General features: G+C 39.8%; 1 protein-coding gene across 1 annotated transcript; it reads right to left on the bottom strand.

Annotated features, from left to right (window-relative positions):
- Positions 1–3,756: 3,756 nt before the first annotated feature.
- On the bottom strand, positions 3,757–8,366 carry kcnj20 (potassium inwardly rectifying channel subfamily J member 20). The gene is made up of 2 exons (XM_013912204.1): positions 7,349–8,366; positions 3,757–4,611 (listed from the first exon to the last, which is right to left on the bottom strand). The coding sequence occupies exons 1-2, from the start codon at positions 8,364–8,366 to the stop codon at positions 4,247–4,249; spliced, it is 1,383 nt and encodes a 460-aa protein (XP_013767658.1). The 3' UTR covers positions 3,757–4,246.
- Between the last annotated feature and the right edge of the window lie 3,888 nt (positions 8,367–12,254).

The raw sequence follows: 12,254 nt of genomic DNA, 5'->3' as shown, positions 1-12,254 counted from the left end.
TGACGAGTAAAGTTTACCTTGCCTGGCTGGGCAGCTCTCTGGGTGCTCAGCACCCCCAAAGCTCTGATCCTAGAATTGCCCCTGTTCAGAGTTACTGAAGAAACATGAAGATGAAACCAGGAGATGTCCTTACTGAATCATCAGAGCTGAACAGGTAATGGAGAAACAGGTTTACCCTTTAGGTGACATGAATGAGTTGAAGGAAAGTTATGAACTGTTTCTGAGAGACAAATAACACCAAATTTCTAGCTTTTAACAAATAATTATCCGAATCTTACAACCAAAGTTTTCATCTGATGTCAAATGTATAGAAATCCATTATTGTACATAGTAATTTTTTTCAGGGTCCCAACATAATTCCTTCAGGAGAAAGTACTGTACACGATGCCAGTATTTTCCCACATTTTCTACTCTGTACCAGTACTTTGTGTAAAATGCCATCAAAAAGTCAATTAAGTTTTATTCTTTCTCACCTGTTTTTCTGTCTCCTTTCACTTTTTAAAGGTTCCCATGTTAGAAAATTTTTTTTTGCCCTTCCATGCTGTTTATTGATGTGGTAAATAGTTTATGAAAATGTCACTAAATCTGTCATTTATTATTTTTAATATTCAGTAATGATCATGTCTCACCTCTAGTCTTCTCTGTCTTAATTTCAGGTTTCCACCATATGTTGTAGATAGTTCAGGAGGTTAACTCAACCAAGCAGTCTTTGGGTTTCAGCTAAGTACTGTTTAGAATACCAGAATAGGGAGGACGGTGTAGGTTTAAGTTTATTAGATTGAGACATATATACCAACAAGACAGTGTACATCACTGTGACAACTGCGTTTGTTTTCATTCAAAGGCTTTATGGTTTTTCCTATCCGGTTGTTCAGTGATGACGCAACGAATCCTACTTCCAGGCCTAAAGTAGTCTGCGTTTAATATGGCTTTTGTGTTGTTAACATGTTTAATGTTATGTATTTTCTTCTATTTGATCTCAAAAAGCTCCTAAAACAGTCAGTGATCCCTGTTGACCTCCCTCGGCTTTTATTACCGCTAATCATTTATTTAAGCTCAGTTTTTAAAACCTTAGGATGTAACTACAGCCCAGCCCATGCAGCAGTATATGAATGACTAACCTCGTATTGTGGATGGATTATCTCAGTTGTTCTCCTGGCTGAAGTTTGGTCCTTTTACAATGCGATTACATTTGTTCCTGACCACAGAGAACACTTACGTTAACTTTTATTGAGTGGAAAAAAAGTTAGCTTGTTTATATTATGCTAACATAGCTGTGTCGCTAGCGGTCACGTAGCACATCATTATGTACCAGCTAGCCCAACTTCAGTAACCCTACAAATGTCACTGCTTTTTAGTTTTCTGTCTTCATTTATGCTGGAAGTGATAACAGAGCTGTACGTTTTAATTTGTTTCCAAAACCCCGCAGTCAGGACATGCTATATTGTATTTAGATAGAAGCTAGCGAGCTAACGCCCTGCTAACTTCTAAATGTCATAAATTCCGTTTTCATGGATGCCTGGATGTTAAACTCAGTTGTTACACCTGGTAGAGCAGAACGCTGATCATTTTATTAAAGATGAAAGACTTTAGACAGTTTTTCAACTCTCAGTAATGCCATAGTGATCGTTTGATATACGGACCTGCAGCGGAGTTTAGGTACAGACACGGCTAGTGACGTCAGACTGAACAACCGGATAATACCTGGTGGGCCGGTCTCTAGTCAAAATGCCCGGGCTGATTTTTTTATCCACGTCAAGCCCAACCTGTGAGCAAAAACAAACCAAAAAAACCCCCCACCCTTTCGTATTGGTGGAAAAATGTACCATGTCGACCAATCAGAAATGATATGGCAACATGCCATTTAGTTGTTTAGGAAGGGGGAAGTTTTAGGAGTGACGGCGGTGTTTTGAGGTGTGAGAGATTTGCGACGTTTAGCGCAAATCTTGTGTAGTTAGTGTGTAGTGTAGTCAATAGTTTTGTTGTGTGCGTCAGAACAATGAGGTGACTAAATGTTACAGGTGTTACAGGAGTGATACATCTCCTGTTGTCAGGCCTGCAGGTATCAGGCTGTTGTTCTCCTTTATCTCATAGTGGACAGAAATTATTTTTTGGAGTGGCACAAATAATTTGTGTGGCATCAAATTGACTATGTGCACGTTAGCATATGCTACTTCCGGTGCGGAAACTCCTGTGGGGAGCTTTGTTTCCGGTGTCCTATTCGCGCCCTGTTTACAGTCCAAAACAAGTTAAGCAAATGAATGCATCAAGCGGCGATTTACATTTCTATAGATGTCTTGGGCATTTACCCAATATATCCCAATATATGTGTAAATGATGTTCATCAACTTGTCAATATTTTTTCCCCGCGCCTCAGGGCAAAAGAGAAAATGGATTCAAATGTTATATTTCTCAGCTGTCCCTCGTTTATCGCGGGTGTTATGTTCTAGAAATAACCAGCGATAGGTGAAATCAAGTAGCCAATTTTATTTTTTGACGGTGCAAAACGTTTGGTGGACATCGTGGACATACGGTACTGCACTTCAGAGTCACACTGCTAGCGATCGATGCAGCGATTCTGTACTGTACAGGAGAGACGTCACGGAGGAGATCGTCTGCAGCGATCAGGACGCAGGACACAATGTGATGTAAAAAAACAAAAAAAACATGCAAACTTGCACTAAAAAATCTGCGAAACAGCGAGGTGAAAGGTGAACCGCGTTATAGCGAGGGACCACTGTAATTTTTAAGGTAAGTCACAACGTACGCTTCGTACATACTAATGTATAGAAACCGTTACCAGCAGTCATTAATTTTTTGTGTGGCTTTTTTTCATGGTTTGTTAACATGCTGTGTGGGTGTGTACTTGACTAGCTGATATCGACATAACGGGAAACATCTGGTTTGACTATTCTTCACCTGTAGTTTGAATGCTGAACATTTGCCTGTTTAAATCATAAGACCAGTCACTATACAGAGATGTGCTTCTGAATGTGGACGAGGTGTCATCTGCATGCAGTAATGCAGTTCTGCTTGTGTTGAGTGATGTAAACAACTGATCGATCTAAACTCTTTAAATGTCAAAATTGATCATTAGATTTTTTATGACACAACAGTAGTGAGTGTTCCCACCGTTTTCGGTGGATCTTTCCGTTTTCGAGTTTTGGACATGATTTTGGAGTATATCTTCGCAGTAGCGATTGACCGCAAACTAAAGCTACCGGAAATGTATAACCCCACATCCGGTCTCAAACCAGGAAGTTAGCATTTTCTCGTGCACAGGGTCAATTTGATGCAGAACATCTGATTGTTCTGTAAATAGTTTGAAATGTTTATTTAAAAAACGCTTTGGCTGCATTTTTAGGTACACAGCTGCAAAAAACTTTGTTTGAATTACTCAGTTACTTTTTTGATGAAGTAACTATATAATTAATTGCCCAGCATTGCTCATTATATACTGTATTTTGCAGACAGAGAGTTACAGGACTCTCTCCCAGACCACAGACTCATAATACAAGTCAGAGCTTTATTAAAAATTTTAAAAAAAGAAAGTTGTGTTTTCAAAATTGGAGTTCAAGTTATTTTTACTTCCAATAACAAGGTCATGAACAAGATTTTTTTTTTTACATTTTCATAAGCAGTTAATTAAAAGTAGTCTAACATAAATGTAAATGCTGTAATTTTAATAAACCATGTAACTTGCTCAGTGCACACGTCTAATTTTGCTCACAGTGGTCCAAGGGACCGCTGAGGGAGTTTGTGTGTTCGCTCAGACACATGAAAAATTAGAGGGAACATTGGTCTGCTCTTGCCCTTTCCTCCGAAACCACAGGGAGTGATTAACACAACATTGCAATGCTGAAATACGGTGCTGCTATTTATTTAGTTGCATGAGATTAAACGCAGGTTTGTTTTGGACATGCCATAGACGAGGAAAAAAGACATTTTGGTAACAACTAAAATCAAGAATCTGCTGGTACTTCAACTTTACTAAGAATAGTAAATCTGCAAGCATTTATGCTGTAAAATTCTATGTGTATTGCTATAGTTTAAAGCTGGACCTGTGTGCCAACAATACTTTGGGATAAAGTTTAGCAAATAGTCAATTCAAAATATTTATTATGTATATTTACACCTGCCCTTCTTCTACAGTGAAATGCTGGTATCATCTTTTAAAAAAAAGAAAAAAAGCTTCATACTGAGAAAGTGTTTATGACCAATTCAGCTTTAAAAAGGTTAAAATGTCTTATGGCGTGCTTTTTTCGGTACCCTCTTCACTTTCATTGCCTTCTGATGCTCTCTCCTCCTGAATGTTAGCAATAGTGAATCCTCCATGGGATGGTTGCTTGTCTTTGTCTTCTTCGGTCATTCCCTCTGCCCAGCTTTCCCAGTTTTGGCTGGTTCTGTGGTTTTGGACTTTGCAGTCAGCCAGAGCCATTAGCTGGTGTGCCTGGCTGGCACTGCAGTTAGGTAGTGGTACCTTGTAGGTGGTGTGGAACCGACGCAGGTCCACTCTGAATGAGCCCTTCTCCAGCGTCATGCATGGTTCAAAGCGAGCGCCCCACTCAATCTCTGTTTCAATATAGGATGTTTTGGCTTGGCACATCATCCCTGTGTTTAAAATAATGACATGGAAGTGCCTGTTAGTTTTGAAGTGAAGTGAAATCACCGTCTTAAACTGAAGTACGCATCATTTGCCACAAGATGTCTCTGGTGTGTTTGAATCCATTCGAACTTACCAAAATAAGAAAGTAGGAACTTGTCATTAAAAGTATCAACTGGCCAAATTTAGATGAGTGATACTGATTTATTTATTTATTTTTTTGCAATAATTTTTTTTAAATTCTTGAGCTTTATTTTGACATTGACATTAACAATTTCCAACAGCAAAAGTATTGGGGGGGAAAGGAAGGTTTTGATTTTACTAGAAATATCTATGTACAAATTATTTAGTTTGTTTGTTGTTCCTAAAGAGTTTCACCATAAGAAATTATATTTTCTTTTAAACTGAGATTGGAAACACTTTAGCCGGAAGAACAGTTTCTATTTGAACTTGATGCTATCTTGTAAAGATAGCATCACCGAAAGGTTTGAATACCTACTGTACAGTCATGTGAAAAAGAAATCACACTTTCTTTCAAGTCTAAGGTTTGACACATTATAATAAAAAAAATGGTCTATTCCTTCCAGAATAAAGGAAAATATGATGATTTATTGCAGTGTGTCATTATTTATGTGACAAAAAATGAGCCAAAATGCAGAAGTAGTGGGTGAAAAATATAGTACCAGCTGTCTGACAGCTAAAGCTTTACCCATATTAGGTAATGCAAGAAGATCAGGGTGTTAAGCCCAGCAGCCAAATCTGAAACAGAATAGAAAAAAAAAACCCACAGTATTGCAGTGGCCCTTCACTATGCAACTTATTTTGTCTGGACCTTAACATGTTTGAAATGTTGTGCTTGAGCTCTGCAAGAGCTGTGTTTAAACACGTACCTGCAGTCCTAGCTTCAATTTTTCACACACTGCTTCTAGATTTTGCTTCAGTTTTTGTTAAATAAACAATGACACAGCATGATACCATGTGATATGTGTCTGTTGTTATTCGTCTTAATTGATTGATTTTTATTATGGACTAGCATATAAAAAGAGCGGGCACTTTATTTTTCACAGTTGCTGAAGAATGTATGAAACAAACCACAAGGTCATAATTTGCTGCAAGAAAACTATCTAGAATCTTTAGGAACCACGTCAAAAAAAGCAGTATCAGAAGTTTGGGTTTTTGGTGTGTTATTTTTCACTTTTTTCCACAATGGAAAGTCTAAAATTAAGAAGAAAAAAAAGGGTTTCAAAAAAACCAATAGAAATAAAACTTTTTTTGTTTTTTAAAAAGCCTAAAAAACATCTGTGGTGACAATACCAGATATTGTCACCACTCTAATAGTTTCAGAATGATGCAGTTGAGCTTGAGCACTACATGGGAAAGGAAACTCAGATGTAGATATGTGATTTTTTTTTCTATAAAAAACCTTCTGCAAGGTTTGTTTTCCTGCTTTCCATACCAAAAAGATGCCAAATAAGCTGTTAAATATTTACATTCTGACTGCATTGTGGAAAGACAGTTTCCCATCATTTACCCAGGAAACTGAATGACTTGTTGGCCTTCTCATAAATATAAATATTCCAAGATTTAGAACTTGGCAGACAGACTTGCTCTTGATAAACAATCATAGTTTTAGGGAATTGCACAGTTTACTCATCAGATGCTTCATCAAAGTCTGTTATCTTTTGTGACACTCAACCTCGGTGTGCTTTTACAGCTCAGAAGGCTGGAAATTAAATAAGGGAAAGCTTGTTGTTGCTGTTTCAGTGGAAATTGCTTTTTAAAAACCTTTTAACCTATAAATAAACCTTCTTAATACTTACTAACTCTTAACTATTTATACCATGACCCAAATGAAGAGTTCTTTAAACATTATAACATTTCTCTATTTGACCTGATTATCCACATTCAATAACAGCTGTGCAGCCAGCACCAAGGACATTTTTGTGGAGAAACAGTAAACAAAGAATAAGAAACATCTGCAAGTGTTTAACTTCCAGAGGAGGAGGAAACGAACACTATCGCAAATAACCCTCACATGGGCCCCTGAAGTTTCTGCAGCAACATTCTAGGCTGTGTCTGCAAAATCGTAGGGGTATCCAAGGTTTCTGTGTGTCAAAGAGTGCACACAGTATGTGAATACACAGCAAAAGAGCAGGGTAAAACTGAACTGTAATGACTGCATGAGAACCATGGGGTTGGGTGTAGTCAACAGCTGTAAATAATGAGCATAAACCTTAGTTATAGCCAAGTTCAAGTATTACAGAATTTTACCAAGCCCTCTTCCAGAAAAAGTGGTGGGTGAGATTTTTTCAGGTGTGGTTTTTTTGGCAATCATTAAATGTCTGGTCCACAAAAAAAATCCTTCTTCTGTAGCCCTACAGTGAAGGGAAAAAATCAATGACTGAGAGAATATTGCATCCCAGTTTCCTAATTCTTGAAAACTATTATTAATGAGGCTACTAACTGGCAGTGCAGGGGTAAATGGTTAGCACTGCAGCCTCAGATTGAGAGGGTTGCTCTGGATGGAGTTTTAATCATTTCTCTATACTTGCACAGCTTTTATGTGGAAATCCCATGCTTCTTCTCACTGAACATGCTTTCTCTCACCTCCTATGACATTCTTGCAAAAAAAAACCCATCTTATTCTCAAAAACAAAGTCAAAGTAAAGTTTTTTGCAGTTGTTTTATATTAAAATGAGACTTTTGGAGGTACGAGTAGTTTCTTTTTGAATGTCAATTACTCACCTGTGGCCTCAACAATTCCTTCTAAAATAACGATGATCTCAAACTGCTGTCTTCTGAGTTGCTCTGGATCCAGCTCCCACAGCGGACTGTCGCAGTCAATATTGTGCCGAATGACTTGAGGCTCCACCAGGAAAAGTCGGTCTGAGCCAGTTTCATAACCAAGGTTAATCTCTGTCTGCTCGAGAGCCAAGAACTCTCCCTCTGCTGTTTGCTGGGACTTGATTAACTTTGCACGAACCTTTGCGTCCACCATGTGACTTTCTCTGAGGTCTCCCAGGCGGAACATCAAGCAGAGCTGGTCATCCCGGTTAGCAATGACACAAGTGCGACTAAAAAGAAGTGTCTCCGCTTGCTTCTTGGGTCGGGATATTTTAACAAACATGCAGCCTACCATGAGAGCATCTATCATGGACCCAACAATGCATTGCGTCATGACCAGCACCACACCCTCGTGGCAGCTGGGAGACACTGTGCTGGGAGACACCATTGATACATAACCAATGGTGCGCTGTGTCTCCACTGAGAAAAGAAGAGCAGAGATAAAATCATCTACACCCAAATAGCAGGGTGCGTGGTCTATGAGGTTTTCTTCAGGGGTGGTGAGTGGGTTCTCCTTTTCTAGGTCACCTCTAAAGAAAGCATTCAAGAAGTAGAGCACAGCAAAGAAAAACCAGGTGACAATGTAGCACATCATGAAGACAAATAAGAACCATCTGTACTGGAGGTCCACAAAAGAAGTAAAGATATCAGACAGGAAACGGCCCCTTTCTGAAATATGACAAAGGTTGACTCGGCACTTTCCATCTTTGGCGACATAGCGAAGTTGTTCTCTTGTTTCTGGAGTGATGGTAGGGGTTTGGTTACTTTCACTCTCTAGAAGTTTACTCATGGCCTTTGCAAGCTTCTCCATCTCTCTAGCAGGGCTGGATATGTTGCTTTTTGCCGGTAAGAGCGACGTGCTGTGGAGCGGACTGTGGGTAATGACATGAAGGGGACTAATGCAGCCGATTTCAGGCATGCTGAGGGCATGGCGAGGGTAGCGTGAAAGACTCTTGGTCTCCCCGAGTGAGCAACGACGCAAGAGGTCTTGTTCTCTATCTATAAGACAATGAGTATAAGAGGGAAGCAAAGAAATGTTGCTTTGGTGAGGAAAGTCTGTTGTGCTTTTGTGGCGTTGCCTTGCTGTTTTAAGGTCAGAAAAAGTCCCTAGCATGATATCTGGGAGAGGAAGCATCATGTCTGTATCTGGCTGGAAGGGGAAAGAAAAGTGCATTTTTAGTGTGCTTGCAAATTCATGAAGGTCATTTCAGTTCACTGGGATAGACTCCAGCTTCCCTGAGGCTAAATTAGGTCATGGCTGAATGGTGGGAAAAACACAGGAGGAAAAGCAGCTACATGGTAAATCTTGGGGGAGCAAACATTTTTTTGAACTTGTTGACTTAGCTTTTAGTGACTTTTGTTGACTAAAAGCTTACATGACATTTTTTATTTCACCATTCATTAACCGCACAGAGAAGGCATTGTTTAAATATGTTAACGTTTTCTTTAAGCAAACAGTATTATTAAAGTTCTTCATGACTGGGCCAAGTGTCCTTTTTTTGGAAATCAAAATATGAAACACCCTATTAAATCAGTACTTCGTAATACAGCCCACAAGTACAGGGATAATGTAAATATGGTCTCCTGAGAACTGAGAAAAAACTTTCAGTTTAACTAACTTTTGTGATTCCCTGCCTCACTGGGGCTAAAAGAGACCACCCAAACACATGAGACATCATTGGAAAGGCCACATCAGGACTTAGTCAAAATAAGAATACGGTTGATTGGTCAAAGACTATTTTGTTCTGGGAGTAAGTGCTCGGAAAAATGTCACATTCATAATATTATCACACAAGGGCAGACTGGAAAAGACTGTGTGTGACCAACTTGTAAGATTTTTTTTATCACAAAACTTTCAGGTTTGACTTTACAAAGACATTTGGGGGGAAAAAAGTTTGGAAAACAAAACTCACTGTCTTAAATTTATTGAATAACTCTTGCACCTAACCTCGTCCCCCGAAGGTGTGGAATGGACAACCATGACAGATTTCCGTTGACAGGGCATAGATGTTCGCCGTCCCCTCGTCTCATTCTGGATGGTTGTGGGAGGTCCCATGGCTACCCTACTAATTTATGTTAACTTGGAGCCAGGACAGCATGTCCTCTTCAGATTATAGTCTTTTCTTCCAGTAGATCACATCAAAGAAATCCAAAAGCAAAAAACACTTGCAGCAGATAATTGTGATCGAGTGCAAAGTCGGGCAGCACGGTGGCACGGTGGTTAGCACTGTTGCCGCACAGCAAGAAGGTCCTGAGTTCAATTCCACCATCAGGGGTCTTTCTGTGTGGAGTTTGCATGTTCTCTCCGTGTTTGCGTGGGTTCCCTCCGGGTACTCTGGCTTCCTCCCACCATCCAAAGACATGCAGCTTGTGGGGATAGGTTAATTGATTAATCCAAATTGTCACTAGGTGTGAATGTGAGTGTGAATGGTTGTCTGTCCCTGTGTGTTGGCACTGCGACAGACTGGCGACCTGTCCAGGGTGTACCCCGCCTCTCGCCCCATGACAGCTGGGATAGGCTCCAGCGACCCCCGCGACCCTGAAAAGGATAAGCGAATGGATGGATGGATGGAGTGCAAAGTTTTCCCATTGATTGTAAATACTAGAACAAAAGACCAGATTTTCAACAGGGTTTGAACTTTTAAACATGCAATAATAGAGTAAACACTATTATTCTTGCTAGCACCATCGTGACTGGCAATAAAATTCCGAGGTATTTCTGGATGACTCACAGAGTAAATTAATCCAGTGCTTACTTCCAGAATGAGCTATTCTCTGAGTCACTCTGTGGCGGCCAGATTCAAAGCATTTCCCTTTAAAGCAATGTTTCTAAAGAAAAAAAAGGAACACTGACAAGCAAAACACACTCAAACAGAAAGCATTAGCTAGATAAGCTGGACTAAGCCTAATCATGCTGTCTCAGCCTTCTGCAGAGTAGGGTAGAGTGGACTCAGCTACTGTCTAGTTCAAATAATCCTAAAAAGGCTAAAAATCTAAAAATGACTAACGCGACAGAAAGTTTGGAAATGTGCCGGAGGTCACATAGGCCTATAGGCCTATGTGACCTCCTTTATATATAACTTAATATATATATATATATTATATATATTAAGTTACCAGGGCGGCGGGGGATTCTGTGGCTGGCTGGAGCAGCATCTAATAACCAACTCAAAAAATAAAACAAAATAAAAACAAACCAACAAACACGAAAACACGAGACCTTATGAGACAGACTTATAATTTGCACCGGTGTTTTTTCGAAATTCTATACGCGAAAAGTGAGTGCGAGAGCTCTCGGTGCGCCTGCGCGCTGCTGAAGTCAAAGTAAACTTTATTGTCATCTCCGCTACATACAGTCCAGTATATAGAGAGACGAGACGACGAGGCTCCAGTTACAGCAGTGCAAGTAAACAAACAATAAATATAAGAAGAGTAAGAAAATAAATACACACTTTAGGACTCGGGGTAAAGGGATCAATAACAATTTAAAATTTATAATTTACAGTTTGATGATCTCACACACAACCTGTCGACAGGGGAGGGGGGCCGGCTGCTTCCAGATAGAGCACATTTCATTCATAATGATGTAAATCCAAGCCCATTATGTATTCATGATCTGAATCCTGGCTTGTGTGAAATCCCAGAAATGCACCCTAGAGAAAGTGAATCTGTGAACTAGGTGTAGGTCTATTAGGCTATGTTGTGGTGATCCTCGAGTTGGGGGATTTGTGTTCATACTGGAGTGCAAAATTAAAACCAATGGAAGATGGACAAGAAAAGTTCAAAGCCAGGTGCTCAGTTTAGAAAAAAGAGAAAAGAAGAGGAGGAGAAACGAGCAAAAGATGCAGGTAAGCAGATGTGTCATTGGATAATGGCAGGTATCCTGAAAGAATCAGAATACTTCATTAATCCCTAAGGAAATAATGTGGGTTACAGTTGCTCCAAAGAGAAATGGTAAAAAACAGTAACAGTAACAGACTAAACTCCAAACAATACATTATGTTACAGATTTTAATATTAATTAGTCAGTGTCAATTGTTGATTTGTCCTGTTCTCATTGTATGACGAATTATGATGGGTGTTTGGTAGCCGTTTGCATACAATGCATACTCTCTTCATATGTGTGTTTGTGTCTCTGGTGAAATTCAGTATGATTCTGACAACAGTTTTATGTTAATGTACAATCCTTAATATGTTTTGTGTGTGGGGGGGGCGCCAGAGGGAGTGTTCGCCCGGGGCGCCAAACAGGCTAGGACTGCCACTGCTCACACAAGGGAGTTACATGTCACACCCGTGACAAGTCACTTACCATTGCAACACACAAAGGTAGTCATTTGGCTGTCAGCAGTTGTGAAAGTCATCTGACCTTGTATAAAAAATTCCTTAAAATGTTTTTTTTTTCTCCCCACTGACTCATCCCTGGCCAGGGTACTCCAGTCAGATTAGTACACCACCTGCTTTGTCTCACAAAGGGAGGAAGGGAGGCGCATCCGTGATATCGGTTCCAAAGCAAACACGCAGACAGGCGACCCCCTAAGAAAACAACTCCCCTACCTTTACTTTGCCTCAGTAAAGGGTAAGGGCATAAACTCTACACCATGGCTATTCAACTACGAAGTTAGTTGGGCCAGATTTTCAAACCGAGGAATTTATCTGGGCCAGATTTATTTATTTATTTTTGAAGCCAGTAAGCAGCAGATCATGATCAATTTCAAACCCACACAACTGTATTGAAAAACAAGTATTTTTTTTATTCCTTTTCCCCTGTAAATCTGGTGACCTCTCACAAATGCACACCAAAAGGTCC

Source organism: Pundamilia nyererei, unplaced genomic scaffold (assembly GCF_000239375.1).
Source record: "Pundamilia nyererei isolate P.nyererei 1_Seehausen unplaced genomic scaffold, PunNye1.0 scaffold00084, whole genome shotgun sequence".
In the NCBI taxonomy this organism is placed as follows: Eukaryota; Metazoa; Chordata; class Actinopteri; order Cichliformes; family Cichlidae; genus Pundamilia; species Pundamilia nyererei.
This window is presented reverse-complemented; position numbering and strand designations above follow the sequence as displayed.

Excerpts from the sequence above, each read along its gene's own strand:
- kcnj20 (XM_013912204.1), bottom strand. The coding sequence starts at position 8,366 with ATGCCTGAAATCGGCTGCATTAGTCCCCTTCATGTCATTACCCACAGT. Across the intron at positions 4,612-7,348 it reads AGGAATTGTTGAGGCCACAG|GGATGATGTGCCAAGCCAAA; the intron begins GTGAGTAATTGA and ends TTTTAAACACAG.